Here is a 25,294-nt window from a genome sequence, read left to right as displayed (position 1 = left end):
GAAAACGGATTATATCGCGTATATTGAATTTATAATACATCCCGAGTCACCCGTTGACCACGAACGCTGTAAAGAGTTCGAAACGTCGGGATGTATTATAAATTCAATATACGCGATATAATCCGTTTTCATAGTTTTATTTCATGAGTAACTATCGCGGTAACCGAAGACAATACAATTATGTTCACTTAATAGAAACGTATTGCATTGCATTAAACTTGCATATGCCTTTTAAATGTATTATTAATTTTATAATTGTAATAATAATTGTATTGTTCTTCTAATTTTAAATATTTTTTGAATATGACGATGTACAATTACTACAAATAAAATATATTCTATTCTATTCTATATATTTTGTTTAAAGGATGGGGTTTCGTTATCAGTGACGATGTCACCCCCGGGATTTAGTGATGGTTTGTGTTTTAGACTTATGTTTAAGTTTAATAAAGGGATTTGATTCATTTCTTAAATGGATTGTGAAAGGTAAGCCGAACGGATGTTGCCCTTGTCCGTGTCATTGGGATGCACGCAAAAGCAGCACAAGCTAGGTAGGGTGTCAGGACTATTATATTATAGAGAATTAATGGAATCTACAATATACTCACTATTTATTATGATTTTCAGAGTGAAACACTAATCGATGCAGTCTATGGTTTGCCCTGGGAATGTATGGAATTGAAAAACAGAAAACTCATTTTATTTTTCTTACAAAACGTCCAAAAGCCAATAAGCTTGAAGGCTTGTGGCATGATATCAGTAGGGGTTCAAACTATGGCTGCGGTTAGTATCCCTACTTATATTGTAAATGCGAAAGTAACTGTCTGTCGATGTGTCTGTAAACTCTTCACGCTTATACCGCTGAACTGATTAAGATAAATAAATTGGGGCATTTTCTATTAAAAGGGATCTTATTGTCGATGGCGCTTACGCCGCACAGCTTCGCGCGGCATTCTGTTTATATCGTAGCATCGTTAATAATGGCGTAAGCGCCATCGACAATAAGGTCCTTTTTATAGAAAATACCACAATTTCGTATGGAGATAGTTTGAGGCCTGACGAAGGACACATACTATAGGATATTTTTTACCAATCATCATCATCATCATCCCATGCAGAGAAATTGCGGGCAGAAGCTAGTTTTCAATATTTTAGTTTTTAGGCTACATACCTACAGTACCATCTACCTACTTTTAGCAAGATACATTTAGAGAGTCACAGCGTTTATCGCCGCCATCATGAAATCTATCTGCCACGCCCAAGCGCGGCGTATGCGACGCTAGTGTTGCAACCACTCCTCGTAATAGGGAGGGGCGAACGTCAAAAAACCGCTAACACTACAATATAATATATACATTATAGTAAAAAAGTAATGGTATCTAAGTAAAATGAGTTAGATACGAAAGTAGTAGTAATAAGGGATTTTGTACTTTTATCTCCGAATAGACTACATTTTACTTGTGCAAATAAAATTAAGATATTCAAAGTTTTAATTATTAACTGAACTTGGTCAGATAGGTCAAACTGGACTCATAACATTAAGACTAAAGAGATAACATTTAATATACAAAAATAATATTATGTTAATAATATAAGACCAATAATAACTTATGTTTTGAATTAGTCTAGATAGTACCCAAACACATTGGACTTATATGGAAAATAATTATGAAATAATAATATTACTTACTTTATGGGATAAACGGGTTTTCAGTTTGATTCATTTTAGATATTATGTAGAAAACAGCTTTTGGTAAACATAAAAAATTGTTGAAACTTCCTATGGCAGTTTTCCGAATATCGTATCAAACACATTAACACTTGTTTAGTCAAATAATAATGTACTATTTTTAGGGTTCCGTACCCAAAGGGTAAAAACGGGACCCTATTACTAAGACTTCGCTGTCCGTCTGTCCGTCTGTCTGTCACCATGCAGGCTGTATCTCATGAACCGTGATAGCTAGACAGTTGAAATTTTTACAGATGATGTATTTCTGTTGCCGCTATAACAACAAATATTAAAAAGTACAGAACCCTCAGTGCGTGAGTCCGACTCGCACTTGGCCGGTTTTTTTTAAATTATCATTTAAGCATTCATATCCCACAATATTTTAGTAACACATCTACAAGTAGGTACTTATTACAAGTCGCCTTCGTTACAAAATTGATTTTTTTTGGTTACAGATTTTGAAGACGTGCTTTTCTTATTTTATTATGCTTCGTACGGTGACCGCTACTGAAGAAATGTCTTGAAGTTAAAAATAGTACCTAAATAGAGATTTACATGTAATTTTGAGTTATTATAAATCTTTCTATCAATCACATACAATCATACACGTTAAATTCACTCGTGCTCAAGTCTTAACTTCCAAGCCAATTCGAATATACACTGGATATAAGAATGACATCTAACTGATGTCATACATTTATCGTTGCATTTCGCTCATACTTGTCCGTACATGAATTGGCTCGGGCGAGAAACACGATAGCTAAATAACATGATTCAAATGTCATTCTGATGTCAGTGTACGTTCGAATTGGCATGTTTTGCCCATTATCGAAAAATAATAGACATATTAGCAAAGCACACTGTTATTATTACTATTGAGACGACATATCAAACAATATAATTGTCGCAATCACAACCTGTACCACGCAACCAATATGTCGTAAGCGCCGTAAAAATTCATGGCGCTTACGCGTTTAGTTCGAGAGATTCACGCTCTGCTTCTATGGTTTGATACCAAATCGGCAGGAACTCATGGCGCAAAATACAGGTTCTCTGTGCCGGTTCTATACATTAGTAACAATAGTTCAATGGCAAAGCATAGGGTAGTTAGCTATATAGCTGATTAAGATGACTTAATTTTACAGTTAATTAAAAAGGAATATCAGGAGACAAACAGTTTATTTTAGTACCCTTGTAGCCGCCGTGCAGGTCTCGACGACAAATAAAAAGACTTCGATTTGAAGTAAACTTATAAGTAATAGGTGCTGGTTACTTTACAAGGTACAGTTGGCGTAAACGGTTAAAGGTGTAGAAGTGGTGGTAATAGTATGGAGGCTGATGTGAAAGTGATTTAGCTAATTTTGAATGTTAAAATGGTAGTCTAAATTTAGGTGCCTCTAATTGGCCGCGATACAGGTTATGTGGAGCGCTCCTAATGGTGCATTTAAATAAGCCTCTCCTCATTCCAAAACACTTGGCCACTAATGTTTAACTAAAAAGAAAAGAAATTTTATATTTTTACAGAAACCTGTGTAATTTATATATTTCTATTCAATATTACCGTCATTTGAACGCCAGTTTAGTTCGTTACTTAAGCAGTTTGAGAAATTGAACGACTTTAATTCATGACATAAAATTTGAAATGACAAATTGTTCAAAATGTTCAGACAGTTCAGAAAGTCTATTTCTTTTTGTTATCTGAACGTGATTACAAAGAGTACTTAATACTTAAAAGTACGTACTCTTTCATTTAAACGCGATGCACGATGGTGGTCAATCAACACGATAAATAACGTTTAAATTATGTACTATAGAAAATAATATTTTGACTCTTCTTTCTGGCTTTCGTATTGCTTTAAAGCTTTGATCTAGTTGGTCATTTGATAAAATTGTAGTAGATTGACATCATAAACAAAATCTGGTTTGCAAATGATCTAGTTATCGTTTGTTGCCCAATTCTCCGCCCCACCATAATAATAATCATCATCCCCGTCCCGAGGGAAAACGACTTTTGCACTACACAGCTATATTTAATACTCCACGTAATTGCTAGTCGATTGTAACGTCATCTCTACTAATTATTAATATTTAAGGAACTATTAATAAAAACTAAACATTATTAAGTATTACAGCATATGCTTGTTTCATTACATCCCTAAGTAGTCCTTAACTAAGTTGACGGTCATGTTGTTATTAATTACCAAGCACGATTTGTAGTACTTTGGTCATGTATTGCGAATATCTAATTATTTCAGGAAGCATGCCTTCTGTGAACGAATATTTAAACTGTAATATTGACATGAATTACTTTGCATATTGTTAAATAGGTAATTGAAGGGAAATTTTATAATTAACAACAATTACTTTTAATTCATTTCTATATAATAATATTGTAATGTATTGTTATGTACTTATTTTAAGTATTTGATGCCTGTATCGACATACCATGTAATGCACATATTACTTTATGGTGAATAAATGCAAATAGAAATAAAATGACAAGTACCACCTCCTCCAGCTGATAATACAGGGGAAAATCCAAGGCAAACGAAAACGTGGAAGAAGGCGTACCTCGTGGTTTAAAAAACCTCAGGTGCTGGTTCAAGATGAAAACCGGATCGCTGTTTCAAGCTACCGCGCCAAAAGTAAAAATAGCCCTAATTTATAGTGTAGTAGAGTTAATTATTATTGCCTTTCAACTTTAAGTATTAGTGTAAGGCCTGAGTGGTCGCTCGAGTTGGGCATGCAGCGGGGCGGGGCGCGTGGCGTGCATGTTAAACAAATGCAAACGTATAGGAGCGGCCTTAGTGCACGCTGCTCAAATCACTTGTGAGCCCGACGCGTGTGAGCGTTCACTCAGGCCTTACACAGTGGTGTGAGATACGAGATTTTTTCAATGTAGTGCAGATATATCGTATCAGAACACGGTAAACAATTGAATATGTTTCGGCTGGTGTGCGAGGTGGGACAGAATGTACGTAGGTTGGGATTGGGACTCATACAAATACCCATTTGTGGAATGAACTGTTTCTCATTGTCACTGCTGAAGTGTTTTTAAAACATGGTGAGTAAAAAAAGGCTGGTTAATAAAGGGGCCCATTGATTACCAGTCCGCCGGACGATATCGGCCTGTCAGTTAGAATAAACATTTGACAGTTCCGAACAACTGACCAGGGTAATCAGTGGGCCCCTTAAGACACCCTGGATGCAAATGTACACACCACAGGCTTACGGTATGCTCCATTTGGTGGGTATTTTTTTATTATTATTCGAGCGTTAACCCACAAAGAGCAATTCATATTCACAAAGCGTCGACGTTAGAGGAAATAGGACGAGAATACACATTTCATGACATACAATGACGGATGTCGCCCGGGTCGCAATTTAAATGCAATGAAATTCATGAAACAGTTAGACGTTCGCGAAAGCATGCAGTTCATAAAAAGCATTATGAGTCTGCATAAAGCGGTTGTTTTCATTGTAGGTTTTATAGATTTTACTCTCATATTATTCCGTTTTGCGTTTATATGTTATAACTAAAGAACGTGAACTAATAAAAACTTGTACTCCTGTTTTACGACTATGTATTTGAAATAATTTATGCCATTACAATTCTTGGTACAGTGCCTCAAAGGCCTATTTTAGATATTTTAGAGTTATTAATTTAGTTTAGTATATATTTTATTGCAGTACCTCTGTACTAAATAACGTAACTATATAAATAAATAAATTAAGGGATTTTATTGCAACTCTATTTTAAGAGGCGTAGTTTGATACATAGCAATTTAGTTGTAGACAAAAGAAAACGCCGGTAGGTATTAGTAACGCACTTTGTATATTGTTATTGTTTGCGTTGCTTCACTTTCATTGAACATCGACATGTTCTTTCCTCGACAGGAAAGAGATACAAATAGTGCTACTCGACAACCCAATTAGTCATGAGAGAAGTGGCGTAATCTCCATTAACCGCTCATTCCACTCGTGAAATTTCAATTGGCCATCATAAATCATGTGATTATGGCGGTAAGTCATAATTTATGTGTTTCTCACAGGACTGGTGATTCAATACCTTCAATAACTTCTACTTGTCACTCGTAGCCAATGGTTACGGTCGCACGGGTCACCCTTTAAACCTTGGTTTTATGGCATTTATATTATGAGGATTGTTAACCAAATCACCGAATTTAATTACGAGTGCCTAACAATTGGTAATTACCGCTACAACTTTAAGCGGTATCCAGCTTTATGGCAGTCAGTGAGGCTTTCCAACTTTCCTTCTTGCCCGAAGTTCCGGCCCCAATCAATTAGATCGATTTGCTATTCAATGTTGAAAACGTGTAAATTGGACCACAGTCCAGTAGAACCATAGTGATGTGTGAATTTATAAAAATCAGTTAGTTTTGACTATTATATAGGTACTACTTAGGCTGTCCTACAAATTACAAATAAAAATATTTGCTTCGTTTGTATTCTTAGTAATGACAACAACTTCTTAATAGCATATCTCTGTAAAAACCATCTTGTAAGACATTGCCTATGGGGATGGGGTGTTTTAGAAAATAGTTTATTCTGTGGGCAAAAAAATAAAAGTTAACGACCCGGGTACATATAATTATATCACGCTTTTCTTATTTGAGTCTCAAGTCTCAAGCAGGTAAAAATTTATCCCAGCTGTAGAATCATAAGCGCAAAAATAAGCTTATGATTCTCTTAAAAGACGCGAACGAGATAAGTATTACAATAAAATGTACAAATAAAAATATGATCCCTATTGGCATTTAAGAAGTGTTGATACATCACCTGATTTGTAGAGATTTTCCTAGCTGGTAATGTTAAGTCATTAAGTTATACTTACGAGTATGTCACGTTTTCAAAACAATCTATCTGCAGTCAAATAAATATTAACTACAAAAATACAAAGATACTTACTCGTAACTCTCTCAAATTTAACTTATCTGTTCTGTGCCGGGCTCGATCCATAAATCATTACTTCATTTTAAATTTGTCATTTTTTTTCGTTATAAAATATGTATGAGGTTGAGCCTAAAAAGAGGTACTTAATTAACGCAAACTGCCGTAAAACAACCTTTCGCCTTGAAATGCCTCTGAAAAAAAGGTCAAATCACCTTAATTAAATACTCCAAAAGTTGTTATACCCTTTAACCACAAGTTATCAAAAGAACAAAAGACACTTACTCGTAATCCACTATATTCTTTGAAACCCGAAACCCGTAACGTTTTTTAACCAGTTAAAATTAACCGCAAGGTCTTGCCGCCGACAAAAGAAACTTAAAAAAGTGTCAACATGCTTTGGTTATTAACAGTACCACGTAATTTGATAGTTCCATAAATTATAAACCAGTTAGTGAACTATCAAAATAAATATTATACGATTTTTGATAAATTCATGAAATAAAACTATGAAAACGGATTATATCGCGTATATTGAATGATGTGTTGGATGATGTTGGACATTCTGAGTATAATGTTTTGAAAAGATGTGTCCCGCCGAGTTTGTTGCCGGTCCCATATTGGGATACCCTCCTACAATTTTAGGAGGGAATTAAATCTTCTCGGGTCAGAGGTGTAGGGTTGGAGCCGGCGTAGCTTTATCGCGTATCTTTACTTGAAAATAGTTGTATTGTATAACTAGCCTTATGAACCGATTTTGCATGTACAACCAGCCTTAAAGTTTATAGTTTATGATGGTTCATTATTTTTGTATGCAGGTATTTTTGCATACATAAGTGCTTGTTGCTAGGCCTACATGAATAAAGTGTATTTAAACTTTGAACTGGAACTGTATTAAGGAATCAGATAATGGTAGATATTTTTGACTAGTGGTCTGATTCACTACTTTTGTTGCTGACTGTACTTAATTTTATGTTCAACAAAATTGTAATTGTAATTAAATTGTAGCTTTTGAAATTTAAAATGCAAACGCGAATCAATTTCATTAATTAATAGGTACTCTCAATCAATAAGGTCTTTAAATATTACTCAAGTTGATTGCTAGTACCTATTAATTAATGAAATTGGGAACTTGTTTCATTTAGAATTTAAATTTAAATATTACGTAAGTTAGGACTCTTAATGGAACAAATTCATTCTTAGAGTGCTAATTTCATGTTAACTAGTTATAACGTTACTTTAACCATCGAACTGGAATTTAGTTCAAAGAAATAATTTTATTAAATTAGCAAGGATGAAAGGAGATCACTTGTGCCTCAAACGTTAGTACTAATAGTTTGTGGTGGGAGATATAGTATCAGTTCCTAATTGGGGTAAGGCCTTAATTAATTTTACATTTTGGGCTATATGGGGAGGGGGGAGCATTGTGAACGCTGCACGTGAATATATAAGAATAGGGTGAGTGTACAGTCGCCATCAGATATATCGGAGCGGCCACGGTGTTCACAATATCTGAACACGCACTCTAACGCTCTGACAATAGAGGCGCGTTCAGATATTTGTGAGCGCCTTAGCCGCTCCGATATATCTGATGGCGACTGTACCAGCTAAAGGCAGCACATTCTCATAGACAAAATTTATCTGTGTTTAAATTTGTTCTTATTCTCATCATGGTGTGTTTTTTTTTTGAAATTCAATTTATTATCTTCAAAATAAGCATTCAGGTTCCCAGGAAGAAACTGTAAGCTAACAATGATAAGCTTTTCCCTAAGACTCTATAGGTATATGGAGTAATCTGTATTAAACTTACTTACTTTATAATGTTAAGTTATTCATTAAGGACCCCCTGTCTTGAAAGTGGACCTTTATCCGTGCAGTCCAATATTAAACTATTTTTTTTTATGAAATAGGAGGCAAACGAGCAGACGGATCACCTGATGGTAAGCGATTACCGCCGCCCATGGACACCCGCAACACCAGAGGGGTTGTAAGTGCGTTGCCGGCATTTAAGATGGGAATACGCTCTTTTCTTGAAGGTTTGAAGGTCATATCGGTCCGGAAAAACCGCAGGCGATAGTTCATTCCAACTAGGGCAAACATTGGTATACACATATAATCCGGACATTTGTCTAAAAGCTCTTAAAGTGAGACAAAATAGATGGCCCCTCGAGATTTGAATAATAGGGTTTACCGTATTAGGGTTTGATAATAGATTGTATATTCGATTAATTTCCCTGTAGCTGAAATGATCACTGTAAACGTTTACTAAATTACTTAGTAATAAATGCTTTTTAATAGGATCGTGTACATTTAGACGATGCCTATCTGGCATTCGCTTTAGTTGATTGTCTTGGTAATTATTTTACCTAAAGACTTTAACTTCAACGTCCATAATTCCGCACTGGACGAATCTCAATTTAGATATTTATTCTCATAGTATAAAAATACAATATAAATTATCCTAAAACTAATTTATTTTATTCTCTACACGAACTTATATTATGATCGTCAGTACATATAATTTACATATTTGATAAACTCAAAAATACAATTTAATTACATAATATACATTACATTATCAAAAATATTCAAATTTAAAAATGTCATCAACATCATCATCATCCTGCCCTTTTCCCAACTTCATTTGGGGTCGGGCCTTCTTGTGCATCTGCGCCAGGACAATCTGTCCCGTGTTGTCAGTGGTGGGATGTTTTGCGTCTTCAGGTCTCTTTTGACAGTGGACCACCAGGAAGCCGGAGGTCTACCCGATGCTCTTTGCTTGGTGGTGATATTAAGCACGGTTTTTACGGAATAGTTGTCATCCCGTCTCATCACATGACCGTACCAAATTTAAAAATGTCTGAGTAAGTAATCATAATTTTATCCACTTATGTCAAAACAAAAATTCAGGAGTAACTAATTACGAGTATCTCAGTATTTTACTTCAAGTACTACCTATATCCGCCGCAAACGGAATTCCAATGCGTTAAAATTGTCCGCATTGCATGCATCATATTACACGGATGGCATTATTTGAATCAATCAGTTTGCCATGCCACTTTTCGCAGCGAGTGGACAGGTGCAAATTGTTCAAGGGAGTACAATATGCCGGTAAAATGTTGCTTGTTTGTTGGCAGCAGAAGAGAAAAAGAAATAAAACCGGCCAAATGCGTGTCGGGCCACGAATAATAGAGGGTGCCGTACCTTCATACGATATACGATAATTATACGATACAAGTAAAAGGGCGTACCTTCGCGGCACTTACCTACGTCCTTTGAATAAAATGAAGTTTATTAGAAAAAAACTTGCTAATGCGTCAACCGATCATGTTCAAAACAATTTTCGTGGTTAGTATTTATTACGCTATATTTTTTTTTGTCAAAATTATTTGTACACCCGTTTCAACAGTTAGAGGTGGAGGGACATTTTTATTTTATTTTCCTATCACTTATTCACCTGCGGGCTATGCACGGTCGCATTTTTATCGCTTGTCACCATGCCTGTCACGTTGTAACAAATATGTAAGAGCGAAAGTGACAGGCATAGTGACAGGCGATAAAAATGCAACCATGCTGTCATGGCTGTTCACTGTATAAAAATATTTTTTTAAGATACGGTAACTTAAAGCTATTAAAATCTATCGAATGATATGCCACTCGATGATTTATACTGTGTGTTTTATTTGTACTCTTAGTTTACATAACTATGCCCCCCCCCTCCAGTCTAAAAATACATTTTTATTATTTTTACCTTCTCTAAGTAGCGGCTTACAAAATACAGCTATGTTACAAATTAATTAAACTTTAGCTTGTAGTTTTCGAATCGAATGGCTGTGATAACGGACAGATGGGCAGACGGACGGATTAATAAGGGTTCCGTATTGGCCATTTCGACTACGGAATTCTAAAAAAGGAAGCACAATACCTGTCATAATATTCATGAGTTTCATAAAAATGGTGAGAACAACGCGCAAAATGAAAATTTTTGCAAAAGTTAGCAATCTTAGATATTGTTGTAGACTAGAGGTGTCGTACATATAATTTAGCGTAGGTACTTTACTGTACTGTAACGTAACATAGCCTGTAAGTTAATACTAACAACTATTACACTGTAATTGTTTGAAAAGAAATAATTTTTATTTTTATTATTTTATTTTATTTATATATCTACTATATTTAAATTAATGATAGTCTGTACAGCGGTTGAGCTTTACCTGATTTTCACCATGTTAGTATTGTGTATCATTTAGTCGATCTGCAGAATATTCCTGTTTTGATTGAATTTAGTAACATCAAAATGTCATGAAATAAAACTATGAAAACGGATTATATCGCGTATATTGAATTTATAATACATCCCGACGTTTCGAACTCTTTACAGCGTTCGTGGTCAACGGGTGACTGAGGAAAAATTACAAAGTGCAAAAATACCCACATACTAAAATAATGAACAATCATAGACTACAAACTTTAAGGCTGGTTGTACATGCAAAATCGGTTCATAAGGCTAGTTATACACTATAATTATTTTTCAAGTAAAGATATATATATATACGCGATATAATCCGTTTTCATAGTTTTATTTCATGAGTAACTATCGCGGTAACCGAAGACAATATAACATCAAAATGTATTTATTTATATTAAACTACATTAAACACTGTTGCCTAACATATGGGCAAAAGAATGCGATGAATCATACCTAGTCTTTCAATGCGAAATTACGATAGATGTTCAAATATATTAGTCATCTTCGCAATAATAAGTTTAATGTGTTATTGTTATGAAATGTCATATCATTTCATCAACCTTAGAATTACGAAAGCACTTAAGGTGTTCCATTCTCTAAAGCTATTGTAAAAAGTTTTAATAGAAAATATCTGTGATGCTCGAGGGAACAAGGGATTGTGTTTATGATTAAGTCGGCTTAAGGGTTTGTTCTTTATTTTGCAAAAAAAAAAACATAAGAAGCTTTGTACTAGGCTTTAAAATTAATTGTTTTATACTATAAGGTCTATAAGTAATTAAAGGAATTACGATTCTTTTTTAATAAGGATATCTTTATCAGATTTTAAACAAAAAATAAATAGTGCAAATAAATAAACTAAGTTACGAGACAACCTACGTGAACAGTTTTCCAATGTTTAATATAATTCAATTCCATTGAATTATAAAATGATATAAATGACGTAAATAATAATTTCCATCAATATTTAGAAGAAAAAACATAGTACTTTTATTCCAAAAATCGTGTTTAAATGCTTTATTTGCATTAAGTCATATGTATACTTACTTTATTACTTTTTAGGGTTCCGTACCTCAAAAGGAAAATACGGAACCCTAGTAGGATCACTTGTGCGTCTGTCTGTCTGTCCGTCTGTCACAGCCTATTTTCTCCGGAACTACTCGACCTATTAAGTTGAAATTTGGTATGCATATGTAAGTTTGTGACCCAAAGACGGGCATGTAACGTAAATAAATGAATTTTAAACACGGGGGCCACTTTTAGGGGGTAAATGAGAAAATTAAAAAATAAACTTTTTCAAACTGTATTGTGTTATATATCAAATGAAAGGGCTCATTGTGAGAATCTCAAATATATTTTTTTTATAATTTTATCATAAACAGTTTAGAAGTTATTCAAGAAAATAGGCAAAAAATGACCATTCCCCCCCCCCCCTTTATCTCCGAAAGTATTGGGTCTAAAATTTTGAAAAAAATACATAAAATAGATCTTTACCTATAGATTATAGGAAAACCTATTAGAAATGTGCAGTCAAGCGTGAGTCGGATTTAATTACTTAGTTTTTGATCCGGCCCCTACGGGTTTTTTAAAGACATTTCACTCACGTTTCACATAAAAAATACATTGTTTAAATTATGTCATGTACGGAACCCTTGGAACGCGAGTCCGACTCGCACTTGGCCGTGTTTTTAATCAAAAATATGGCATGACCTTTTCGGTAGTTCTGTATTTTAATTTCTGTCATTTTCTAGATTCCAGGTATAAGACTAACTAAAAATTTAGAAAATTAAATAATATTGTCTTCGGTTACCGCGATAGTTACTCATGAAATAAAACTATGAAAACGGATTATATCGCGTATATTGAATTTATAATACATCCCGACGTTTCGAACCCTTTACAGCGTTCGTGGTCAACGGGTGACTGAGGAAAAATTACGAAGTGCAAAAATACCCACATACTAAAATAATGAACAATCATAGACTACAAACTTTAAGGCTGGTTGTACATGCAAAATCGATTCATAAGGCTAGTTATACACTACAATTATTTTCAAGTAAAGTAAGTAAGTAAGTAAAACATGTGGGTATTTTTTCACCGAGGCACTGCGAAAACTAGTTTTATTCTATTGCAAACACATTTTACGATACGGAAAACTAGACTAGTTTTAACTAGAGAAAACGCATTTTAATTTAAAACGGGTACGGGTTTTACGGTAACATAATACAAATTGATCCCATTCCTTCGCGTTTATCTTAAAGCTTTAACTTTGACTAAGACCGGTAATGTGTGTAATTACCCGCTGCATTTGCGAGCTAACCGGAAAAACGTATAGGCATAATGGCGTGGAGGCGTTCATTAGATATTAATATGATTACAACGACGGTAATGTTCATGGTTCCATTTTTATCGCCTGTCACTATGATCGTCACTTTCGCACCTACCCCACTTGTTAGAACGTGACAGGCATGGCAACAGGTGATAAAAATGTGACCGTGCTACCACCGCCGGTCCGTGTAATGACTCCTCAAATTGAATTTCTCGCAAAATGGATACTGAAATATTTCAATATCATTTCATCAATTTAAGTGCTTTAAATATCAAATGTTCATGACATAACAACGCCTCGCATTTATAAAACATATTTGGAGATGTATCGTAGCAGTGTTGTTTGCTGGCATAATAGTACACTTGGGAAATTTGTATATTGCTAGTAAAATATAGTTTGTCAAAGGACTGTCTCATTTCAAACATAGACAGAGAGAATCATACTATCTTTGTCTTACACTAGTACTAGCACCTAAAAGAAAAGGATGAGTATATATAGTTTTTGTTTTTTGTTATTATTTACTGACAATTAGGTTTGACCAACTATATAAGCTCGATCGGTTGGCGACATTTGGAAGATTGCGGGTCACTTCTGAGTAAATTTAGTTCAGGTCCAGAATGAAGGGCGTACTTCAAGACAAGACTTGAAGACGTAATTAAATAACACGGAGTACTTTTATTTTCAAGGTTAATATTCTAGGTTGCTCGTGTTTAGACGTATGCCAGTTGTACAAACTACGATGGCTAACCTCTTTACTGATTATTGATCCTTCACTAGGTATTTTGCTATTTTGTCGGTTGTAAAAAAATATATTTTGTATTATGAAGTATTGTATTGTATTTATTTATTACATTTCACATGTACATTACAGGTTTTACAAGTACTTAAGAGTATAGGTAGGTACACAAATGACACAAATGAAACCCTGATGGGCGCAGCAATGTAGGTAGATAGGTTAACAATACTAATCGTGTATGTATGTATGTATATGTGTATATGTAGTATATGTTGTTCCTGTAAATTTTACAATTTATTCATGATTCATATACAGGATGTATCTGAACATGGGGCTTTAAATTCAGGGCTCGATACTACTCGCTAAACTGAGCTACTTTTATTATGGGACCAACCCCGAAATCGCGAAAACATTGTGGCTTTTCCTTACAAAACGTCGACACCTGATCAGCCTAAATGTATGAAAAAGCATATTCGCTTTGATTTTGTAAGTTATTTTCTACAATGTATTTCTATTATAGTTAATTTTATGCTGTCCCTTTATTAAACGTAAAAGTTTAATCCGAAAAGTCGGTTCACTCAAAATAATAGAATTACATAAAATTTAATTAAAGCAAAAAATAACCCATGTTAACTAAATGAAGGGTTTAAAAAGTTCAGCCATCGTTAAGGGATACTCAAATTAATGAGCAAGAGATTCAGAAGCTTGTTTCTACGAAAAAGTTAAATAAGGAGTTAAAGGAGGAGGAAGGATTAAGGAGGAGGGTATTTGGGTTCTGAAGCGGTGTTCAAATAATAATCTAATTGAATATTAACTACAATGTATAGCATTAATCATTTGAATATACAGACAGATACAGACATTGATTCTCCTTTAAGTATTGTTCGTACCTAAATGAATAAAAACTTTAAAACCTAATTTAATTTTGTATCAAGCAGAAACGTCTGCGAACGCCTGCGTCTATTAAGCTTAAATAAATTAAAAGTGGAAAAATTCACTGTCTTGGGTGGTTGGGCTGCATTGGTACTACGGTCTTGGTGGTTCAGATGGTAGAGCACTGTACTAGTGATCACCCAAGACACTGAATTTTTCCACTTTAAATTTATTTCTAAGCTTAATACCATCGTTCGCAGACATTTCTGCTTGATACAAAATTAATTTAGTATGGGATAGCGCATCGTTACCTGGTGAATTTCCAATATGACTTGGAAGTGGAACTCCGGTAGCCGTTTAAGAAGTGTAACACTTTTACGGTAGATGTCGCTAGTGCCTCCCTAATGGCTATAATATATAGTGGAAATATTCGCTGCATTGGGTACGGTGTTGGTGGCTCAGATGGTAGAGCACTGTATTAGTGATCCAGTGGTCGTGGGTTCTAGTCCGACCCAAGACAATGAATTTTTACGCTTTTAATTTATTTCCAAGTTTAACTTAAAAACCTATTTATAACATGGTAAATTTGCTCAAACCTTATTTAGAAATATTTGAAGCCTTAAAAAATTAAATACCGAGTACCTACTGGATTGTCTGTTCATTACAATTTAAATTAAATTAATTTGCCAAAGCTTCAAATTCTTAATTAAGTATTACTTTTTAGGAAGATTGAATGAACTCAAAGAATTCTTTGGAGATGACAATTAGCTGAAGGAGAAACAAGGACTTGAAAGGTAGGTGTGTTGTCCTCTTTAATATTCACTTAAGTAATTAATTAACACAGCCTCCCGGCTTAGAAGCCATTGTCATGAAAATTAAGTGAATCAGACTTCCGAGTTCTGTACTCTAAGAGAGAAGACAGGTACTTATTTGAATTAATGTATTAGAGTTTCCATATTTATAATTTAATCATCTTCCATAAAGTGACATAAAAAGTAGCAAAACTAAGATAGTTTTCTAATAATAATGACAATTAACAAAAATGGAAATTGCGTACTCTTACAACCCCTATTGGATAACAGCACGCGTTAACACCGATGAGAGTACGCGTATAAAAAACTACATTATTTTATTTGCAGAAGTCACAAAATAATTTAATTTGACCAACAGATTTTACACGCCTTAGATCCTTTGAAGACGAGCTTTGGAGACTATTTTTGGCACTTTCTTTAGTACTTTTTTTGGTAAAAGCCCCCTCGACAGCATGCTTGTATGGAGACCTACTCAAAATATCTGACTTTTGATCTATGGCGCGTATAAATAAACCCAGCCCTTGGTAGAAGGACAATATTTCCGAGCGGTACAAAAGGTGATTCAACGTTTGCAATTTGGAGACAAGCAGATGATGTACCGCACTCTGTCTGTGACAGACCAGCAACTGACGAGATATTAAACATAAGGGCTGCGAAGTATTGCCAAAGTGCCTCGTTCTTACCGTCTATATTTTGTACCAAGTCAGCAGCTGCCTGAAAAACATGTGCCTCAATTACTGTACTGTAGGTAGTCAGCCGATTGTGCAATTTTTACTTCGTGAGATCTTTCCATTGGTAAATTTTGTGGTCGGTCATCATTAGCTGATTGGGAAATTTGTATGTCATCGGAAACTAACGAAAGGCATATTTTGTACGGCATCATCAAATTACTCGAGCTATCTGTCATTCTCGAGTTTCCTCTACCAACGGTAGATTCTGTAGCTAAATCAGCAACTGGCTACGCGCGTACTCTTACACGATACATTACTGTGGACTCTTGCACACATTGGCCATATCTTAAACGTGTTAATGGCAACACTATCTATTAATTCTGACCAGAACTGCTCCTATGTAACGCAATAGGTAACGTCCTTGGAGATTTAACGGTATACTTCAGTTTTTCAAAATAATTACAGTCTTGTCTCAAAAATACTTCCAAAATACTAAAAATAATTAAGATTGTAAGAAAAAATCTTAAGCTTACGTAACTTCTATATTTTCACTGAATTTTTTATTATTATCCGTACATCACTTCTCCTCCGTTCACTTTAAAATACGACATAAGTTAAGCGCGTATTCTAAACAGCTTCGTAGATTTTGGTGTAGCGTACTCTTATCGGATGCGTGTTCTTAGACCAACATACCCTAATATTTAGCCATTAAATTTTAGACATTTGTTTTTGTAAGTAAGCCATTTTGGCATTCAAACACGTAGACAGTGTGTACGTACGTAAAATATTCAAATTACAGCAAAAATTAAAAATTATTATAAATTATGACATAAGCTTAAAGCGCTTCTTTTACTTCTGTACTTCAAACAGCCTATTATACTCGACTTAATAGCCTTATTTAAAAGCTATAAACGTAAATGGTATCAGTAGGTATTAAGTAATGGAGGGTATCGTAAAACAATAGGTGGTCTACGGTCCAATCACTTAGCAATAACACAATAGCTATTCTGTTGCTATTATTTGACGTATCCGTGCCGAAGTATAATTGGACGTCATCGGGGGAAGGTCACTGAGCACAAGCTTGCACCGATATTGTTTGATCTTTGCTATGAAAATCCTATTTAAGTGCTTTTTAAGGATTTGCTATACATGCAGTGGACTGAATCTCTTTAAACCTTATTTAACAGATGTCACAACGGCGCAAGACTGAAAAATATCCAAAAACGGATATGACGAAAAATCCATAATCCATAATACTCGTATGTAACTAGTAGATGATATCATATAATATATCTGATCGAAAAGCAGAGTAGTTTAAGAGTTTATAGTAGGCATCAGATAAAAGCATTTTCCGACCCATATCACAAAGGCAGACATAAAGATTTTAATAAAATCACAAACCTAAATTACAATTTCTTCAATTTCAAGCAGAAAAGATAGGTATTTTTAAATATTATCCTCCTCTTAGTCTTCGGAGAGACGTTGGCTCTCTTTGCATGTTCTACCGTCTGTACAATGGGGAATGTTCCGAAGAACTTTTTGATCTGGTGCCATCGTCTCGTTTCTATCACCGCACCTCCCGCCAAAGGAGCAAAGCTCATCCTCACTTCTTAGACACATGGCACACCATGAATAAGCGGGCATCCCGCTCGTTTCTTCCCAGAACGTGCAGAATGTGGAATGAGTTGCCTCCTGAGGTATTTCCTTTATGCTACGACATGGGATTCTTCAAGAAGCGGGTATTTAGGGTTCTCAAAGGTCGGCAATGCTTAAGTGGCTCCTGTGATGTTGCTTACGTCCATGGGCGACGACGACTGCTTCCCATCAGGCGGCTCGTCTGCTCGTTTGCTGACTATCACATAAAATAAAAAAAATTATACGTGTGTAGGTATAATAGGTACGGTCACAGTATATAATCATAATTATAGTACATATTGTGCTGATGTTTAATTTTATTTTTAATGGTACAACAAAGAAAAACAAAATAAGACAATAATTACAATTAAATAAAACTTAAAACTTTTAAATTTTAAATTATTATTATACCTATTTACAAATAAAAAATGCTCCCCAGGTCACCTTTGTAAGAAATAGTTGCTAGCAGATTGGCAGCGTTTCCTTGTTGAATGGCTATTGGCTCTTATTTAATACACTATAAAATATCACATGTAAAAGTAACCCATAAATATCCATTGGCACAGAATAAGAAATAGTATTATCATACAGAACGGCCACGCACCGCCCCGCCCCGACTCGAATTACCTCGCCCCGCGACAGCAGAACAGCAGATTGATGGCTGTTCGCCGGCCGCTCAGTACTATTTTTAAGCAACTTACTCACACTATGACTCATGCCGCGTGAACAGACGTGCCGTTCACACATAGAAACGCAAGTGATTTTTGATGTATAGCGTGTCCGCCCTGTGCCATTAGATCGAGTTGCACTGCGAGTAATGTTAAATGACCATCAGATCAAAATCTATTATTCAGTGCGAATTCCGGTCCGTGTCAAAATAAAAGCATCGAATCGGATGTTTATTGGATTCGCTTCCAACCCAAGGTTTTGTGCTGGTCTGCAATTTATTCTTCCGCTATGTAAATTTAGAAAAAAATAATAAAATACGGTTTGAAATGGGTGTTTTTAGGGTTCCGTACCCAAAGGGTAAAAACGGGACCCTATTACTAAGACTCCGCTGTCTGTCTGTCTGTCTGTCCATCTGTCACCAGGCTGTATCTTATGAACCGTGATAGCTAGACAGTTGAAATTTTGACAGATGATGTATTTCTGTTGCCGCTATAACAACAAATACTAAAAACAGAATAAAATAAATATTAAGGGGGGAACGTATACAAAAAACGTGATTTTTTGCCGTTTTTTGCGTAATGGTACGGAACCCTTCGTGCGCGAGTCCGACTCGCACGTGACCGGTTTTTTAACCCATAAATATATTTGCGACATGAATATAAAAATAAGAATATAGGTCATACTGAGCAACTATCTTTTATAACTATTATTATAGGTACTACTGTAGGTATACAAAAAAAAAACTTTCATCGAATTATACTCAAATGACCTCGAGAAAATATGTTTTTATGAAAATCTATGGGGCTTTCCTGTGAAAGGATATTCTTGAAAGACGTTTCATACAATGCAGGTATTTTTATGAGCACAAGATAAATCGTTACTTTGTTCCTGTATCGTAAATCATTCTCATCACACTTCTCGTAAAACCTTCATTCTACACGTACTGTAAAATCTGGTTTTACTACTATGGGAGTGTTAGATTATTAGAATTACAAAATGATGGCCCAATATATATTGAAACTAATGTAAATTTTATTTTTAATGTAGTGTGCACATTTTTATTGTTTTATATTGTAATCAAAATTTATTTCCTGGCATTTGTAATTTTGGACTTTTGATATGTTCATCTCCTAACTAGTCACAAAGCTATGAAGTCAAAAATTGTGTTCCAAGCATTTCCCTCTATACCTTTTTTTGGGCATTTATTTCCTGGCTTACTGTAAGTGCAGAACGTTTAGTTCTTATGGTTTTTGTGATAGTAAGTGGTTTGCCGTAATCGATACCTATCATTTTTCAGTGAAAATAGAACCATAGAATCGAAAGTCAACGCATCCATACCATACGCGTTAACACACACAATCACATTCACTAATAAAACACAGGTGCGTGTGAAATTGTGTTAGCTTCAAGATTCCTGCGGGGCGGTTACAAATTTGGTTCTTAATGAGTCTAATGGCTCATGGCGCTTCGTGGAACCGGAAGCGGGGACTCGACACGGGCTGTAATGGCTCAAAGACACCGGCTTAGAATGGTGTCATCTCGATTAAGCAGATTCCCTGCGGGCTTAGCAAGGTAGCATTTTTATCGCCTGTGACCATGACTGTCACGTTCTATCTAATATGTAAGTGCGAAAGTGACAAGCATAGTGACAGGTGATAAAAATGCAACCATGCTGACACCGCTGGAATCTGTTACACGATCCACGTGAACGTGCTTTAGGCCAGGATTACACTTGTAAGTTTTACTTACGTAAGTAGAGACAAAGCTATTTGCTAGAATGAGATAACGATATCGTTATCAGGGAGTAGGGAGGGACACAGCTATACTACAGAATGAGATATGAATATTCATATCTCATTCTATAGTATAGCTGTGTCCCTACTTAATACGTAAGTAAAACTTACAAGTGTAATCCTGGCCTTAGATAAAGCGTCGGCATGGAGTTAAAGTAATAAATTATAAAAATTGTAATGTAGAGCGCACTGTTTGTCGTTCGCGCGTATTTGTTATGACAAATGAGCGTATCTGAAAAAAGCTACTTTATTTGTTAAATCTTATCTGAATTTTATATTATTTCTCATGAAAATGATATAAGCTCTTTCCATCTCAACAGAAAATAACTAACTAGTCCTAAATATTAACATATATTTAAAAAATCTCTTTTAGTGTTAACGTCAAAGAAAGTGGTGTATGACGGTAACACATACTGTCAAATAATGATAGCCTACCTATCATATTAGAAAAAAAACTGGCAATTTGTTTTCAGTTACGATCGAAAAAACTCGTGTCTGGCTAGAATAATATTAAGTAACAATCAATTTCATAGACAAAACAAGTGGCATTTTGTTAAGAAAAGCTCAAATCTGAATACTGTTTTAAGTAAATTATTTACTAGATAGATAAGACCAAGAATAGACCAAAATGAATAAAGCTAAACAATGTTGAGCATTTTAAGTAGATGATTCTTGATTAAATTAATCTTTGCGGCTTCGGTATAAATTTTAATTATATAATTATAATAATTTTCTATTCTACATAGTAATTGTAAGGTATTCCCATGCCAACGCCATCCAATTTTCTAATTAATCCAATAGTCATCCAATTTTTTAATTATTTGGTGATAACTTTTATCAAGCTGAATTCCAGAAGGACATTAGAGATAACGTTACTTTGCAAGTTTCTGAGTAAGGTCAAAGAGGTTCTATTTCTAGCTTTGTGTTATGATTTATTATTGGATGTAAAAGGAAAAATAATACAATTCGAATCAATCTCTAAATAAATAAAGGTACAGACAGAATAAATAATAACGGCATAAAAACATCTTGCCTGCCTCTTGGAATATCCCACTACTATACATCAGCTCTGGACAAAACACCAGCGATGCAAAAATGCCCAGCCCACTGACTATGCTCTAGTTGCGTCACAGCACAGGGCGGACACGATATACATAAAAAATCACGTGCGTTTCCATGTGTAACTGCATGTCTGTACACGTGGCATGCATCATAGTGTAAGTTGCTTAGTATTGAGCGGCCGGCAAACGGCCGTCAATCTGCTGTCGCGGGGCGAGGTAATTCGATTCGGGGCGGGGCGGTGCGTGGCCGTTCTGTATGTATGATAATACTATTACTTATTCTGTGGTTGCGTTTCATGTAAGTATAAGTTTTTATACTTAAAGTAAACGAAATGATAAGTGCTCATAAAAGAATTATAGTGTGTTAGCAATAGCAGTAATAGCATGCAACTTAACGATATTGCCAGTTCGTAAGTATTTTTATTTTGATTGTATGGCTTTATTTGAGTCAGTTAGAAAATAACAAAACTACAAATTGAGACATGATAAACTAACAAAGTACACAAAGAATTAAAACTAAAACAGAGGTTTTTTTTTTGAAAATGCCGTAATATCAGAATAGTACGCCTCGTAGAGAGCCAAAACATTTTACTGTCGGTTGTGATTTGTTTTATTTATTTAGTTACGTGCAAACCCTTTGACCTTTAAAGACTGAATGATTCGTGCATACCGACAAGGTATACGATGACACGCCTCCTCCACATTACGGGCAATTAGCTCCATGCATGAATTTATTTTTATTTTCGGATTCATAATTTATATCGTTGGAACACCGGAAATGATAAAAATACTTTTGTAAACCTTAACATTATCTTATTTTTTTTTTTTTTAAATACTGATTTAAACTTTCACGATTTTTACTCATTATTATTTACAACGACGGGACTTAATCGCGTAAAATAAGTATTAAACCCACCTCCGACGTTTCGAGGACGGCGTTGTCCCCGTGGTCTCGAGTTTGATGAATAGCTCAAAGATTTTCTCCAAGACCACGGGGACAACGCCGTCCTCGAAACGTCGGAGGTGGGTTTAATACTTATTTTACGCGATTAAGTCCCGTCGTTGTAAATAATAATATTTAAAATGTTGAAAATTTTTGAGCGGTTGAAACGCTCATAATTTTTGGCGCGAATTCGACAGAGCGTGATGACGTCACACGTTGGGCGGCCCAACTGACGTTTGCTACTAATGACACTAATCTGTCGAACGCGTGACGTCACGTGGCGTTTCGAGCGTTTCGCACACTAGCTTTTCGCGGGCAAATTTTTGTACTTTTTATTTATAATTTTAAGTGATTAAATGGTAATTTAAAAACGGAAATGCATTTGTAACATGATATAACGGTAACAAACATCCGAATAAAACATATTTCGTTCAAATAAAAACTTCATGCATGAGGCTAATTGTTTGGTCTAATACAACAATGTTAAATGAACAGATAATCTACACATAATATGACAGCACATCAAGCAAGGCTGATCCTTTTGTTGCGTTAAAGGTTTACTTATTAGATTAGTGTATTTCATGTTTTACAATTCCTCTAAAGCGAAAGCTATTGTAATTTCAGATCCTTTATTTATCGTGTACGGTGTTTTCGTTGATGAGATTAAATTACACCTCCCCAGAAACCCCAATGGACATTATCTACTCTACACGGACCTCATAATTATGTGAAGTATCTCGTTACAAAACGTTACTGTGAGTAGATATTTCAGAGGTATGTGCAAAGGTCAGATATATCAAATATGTAACTATAAAGAAGGTAGGTATAAGGTAGGCTCCTCGGTACGGAGAGAAACATGTCGAGCGTTTTCGACTTAAAATACGTGAGTGACCCGTTATTAATATGTTTAATAAGGTAGGTATACTAAAGGTTTATCACTTGTAGTTTCCTAAACGCTTTTTCAAATATCTGGAATATCGTTATTCTTTGTAACTTTTCGATTTAATAAGGTGAAGTCTCTATCAGGTGTAGGCGACGCATATATTTTATGTGAACTGTACTTTTAGGTTTATCAATTTTTATTGTTGTTGGTTAATTTTGGTACTTGTAACGCCATCTAGTGTAAACTATTCTAATTAAAGCTACATAAAACAATGAACGGTAGCGAGCCCAAGTCATACGCTGCACTTATATGTAACTGTAGGTAGGAGTACATTTCCAGAATTCACACCCGCCGCGTTGGCTCCTCGCTCGCTCATAGTTTTGGCCTTGTATTTCGCGAATTTACGCCTTTTATTTAACCTGTCGCCTATACAGCAGGGTTTCTTAAAGTTTTTGCAGTCACGGACCATTTTCACAATTTAAACAATACCACGGACCTAGGGCAAAAAATATTTAAGGAAAATAATGGAAACCCTTATTCATATTTTAAAATTTACTTTTATTATAAGTTTCATTACACTTAGGTCTCGTCAAGTTTACTACAAGATTTCCTAATAAGTAGGTATGTTTACAGTAGATAACTGATCTACTGCGGACCCCTGATAAACATGCAACGGATCCCTAAGAGGTCCGTGGACCTCACTTTAAGAAACCCTGCTTTGATCGGCATATGGGCGAGTTAGGTATTAGAATAAATTTGTGAGAACTTATATAAAATTCGGGTATTTTAATACATTGAATTATCTATTAGTTTTGTGTTGCTAAGATCGTTAAATGGGAGTCGTAACACATTTCCTGTATATAAATTTGAAAATAAAATGCTTTAAGTAAAGTTAATCAGACGTTTTCATAGGTTTCTTTTGGTAGTAAAATAAGAAATAACGTAGGTACTTAGATCAATCACAGTTTTATTGCTCACATAGTATTAGCCTTGTTGTAGAAATAATTCATATGTTTAACATAAAATGCATTAAGATAAAAATATTGTTATTACTAACGTATAGAACCGGCACAGATAGCATCAAACCATAGAAGCGGAGCGTAAGCGCCATGATTTTTACGGCGCTTACGACGTTTTGGTCGCGTGCTACAGGTTGTGATTGCGATAATTTAATTGTTTAGTATGTCGTCTCTATAGTAATAATAACTCAGTGTAGCGGAACTGTCTATTTTTAAAATTTAACTAATCGACACAAAGTTAAAATTCCAATGACTCTAAAATGATGAATGCCACTTGAAGGGGTAATTAATACTAACGTTAAAACCCTTTACATGTAATGTTACCGCTTTTAATGCAAGACTAAACTTTTTACCAAATCGTTATCGTAGGGGTTGTTAATCATTTGAAACAAGAAATAAGGTTTTAGAATTCGACAGTGCACCAAATTTAAAGATTAAAAAACCACCTCACCTACCAAACTGTCACAACTCGCCTAGGTACAGAAAATCACAAACTTGTGATTACTGATAATAATTATTGTGACCTTATAATAATTATTTATAATTGCCAAACAATGTGCAAACTGTATAAAACAAAGTCATATCTTGAAACATGGTAAACCATAGAATATATGAAAAAATATTACAACGTAAACGTAATACCTTATGATATATTGAATCAAAATTTTTGGGTCGCAAATCGCGTCTTTTTGTACGTAAATGTTGTACCCAAAACCACTTTATAATAATATGCGCCGTTGGCAGGTACTAAGTCAAAATGCGCATTTAATTTTCTAAAGGGGTAAAGGGGTTTAAGAGCGCTGGTTCCAGCTCGCTAACAATCAGTTTTTGAGAAATCTTCTTCGTCACAACTTCCCTCTGTCACAATCCTCCTTGGTCTCCCCTACTTACTTACACTGAAAACAAAATTAGAACCTCAAAATACAATGTTGTCATCAATAAGACAGTGAGTGAAATATTGGCAATCTGCGTCAAAAATATTAT

General features: G+C 34.9%; 1 protein-coding gene across 1 annotated transcript in view; it reads left to right on the top strand.

Moving 5' to 3' along the window:
• The window catches only part of LOC134749076 (uncharacterized), a 180,694-nt gene that overhangs the window by 3,564 nt on the left and 151,836 nt on the right, over positions 1 to 25,294 (top strand). Inside the window, exon 6 of the mRNA XM_063683981.1 lies at positions 628 to 783. Within this exon, the coding sequence (XP_063540051.1) occupies positions 628 to 783 (156 nt within the window). The remainder of the gene's footprint in view (positions 1 to 627; positions 784 to 25,294) is intronic.

This window comes from Cydia strobilella, chromosome 17, assembly GCF_947568885.1.
Source record: "Cydia strobilella chromosome 17, ilCydStro3.1, whole genome shotgun sequence".
NCBI lineage: Eukaryota > Metazoa > Arthropoda > Insecta > Lepidoptera > Tortricidae > Cydia > Cydia strobilella.
The sequence above is the reverse complement of the archived record's forward strand: the minus strand, read 5'-3'. Positions and strand labels throughout refer to the sequence as shown.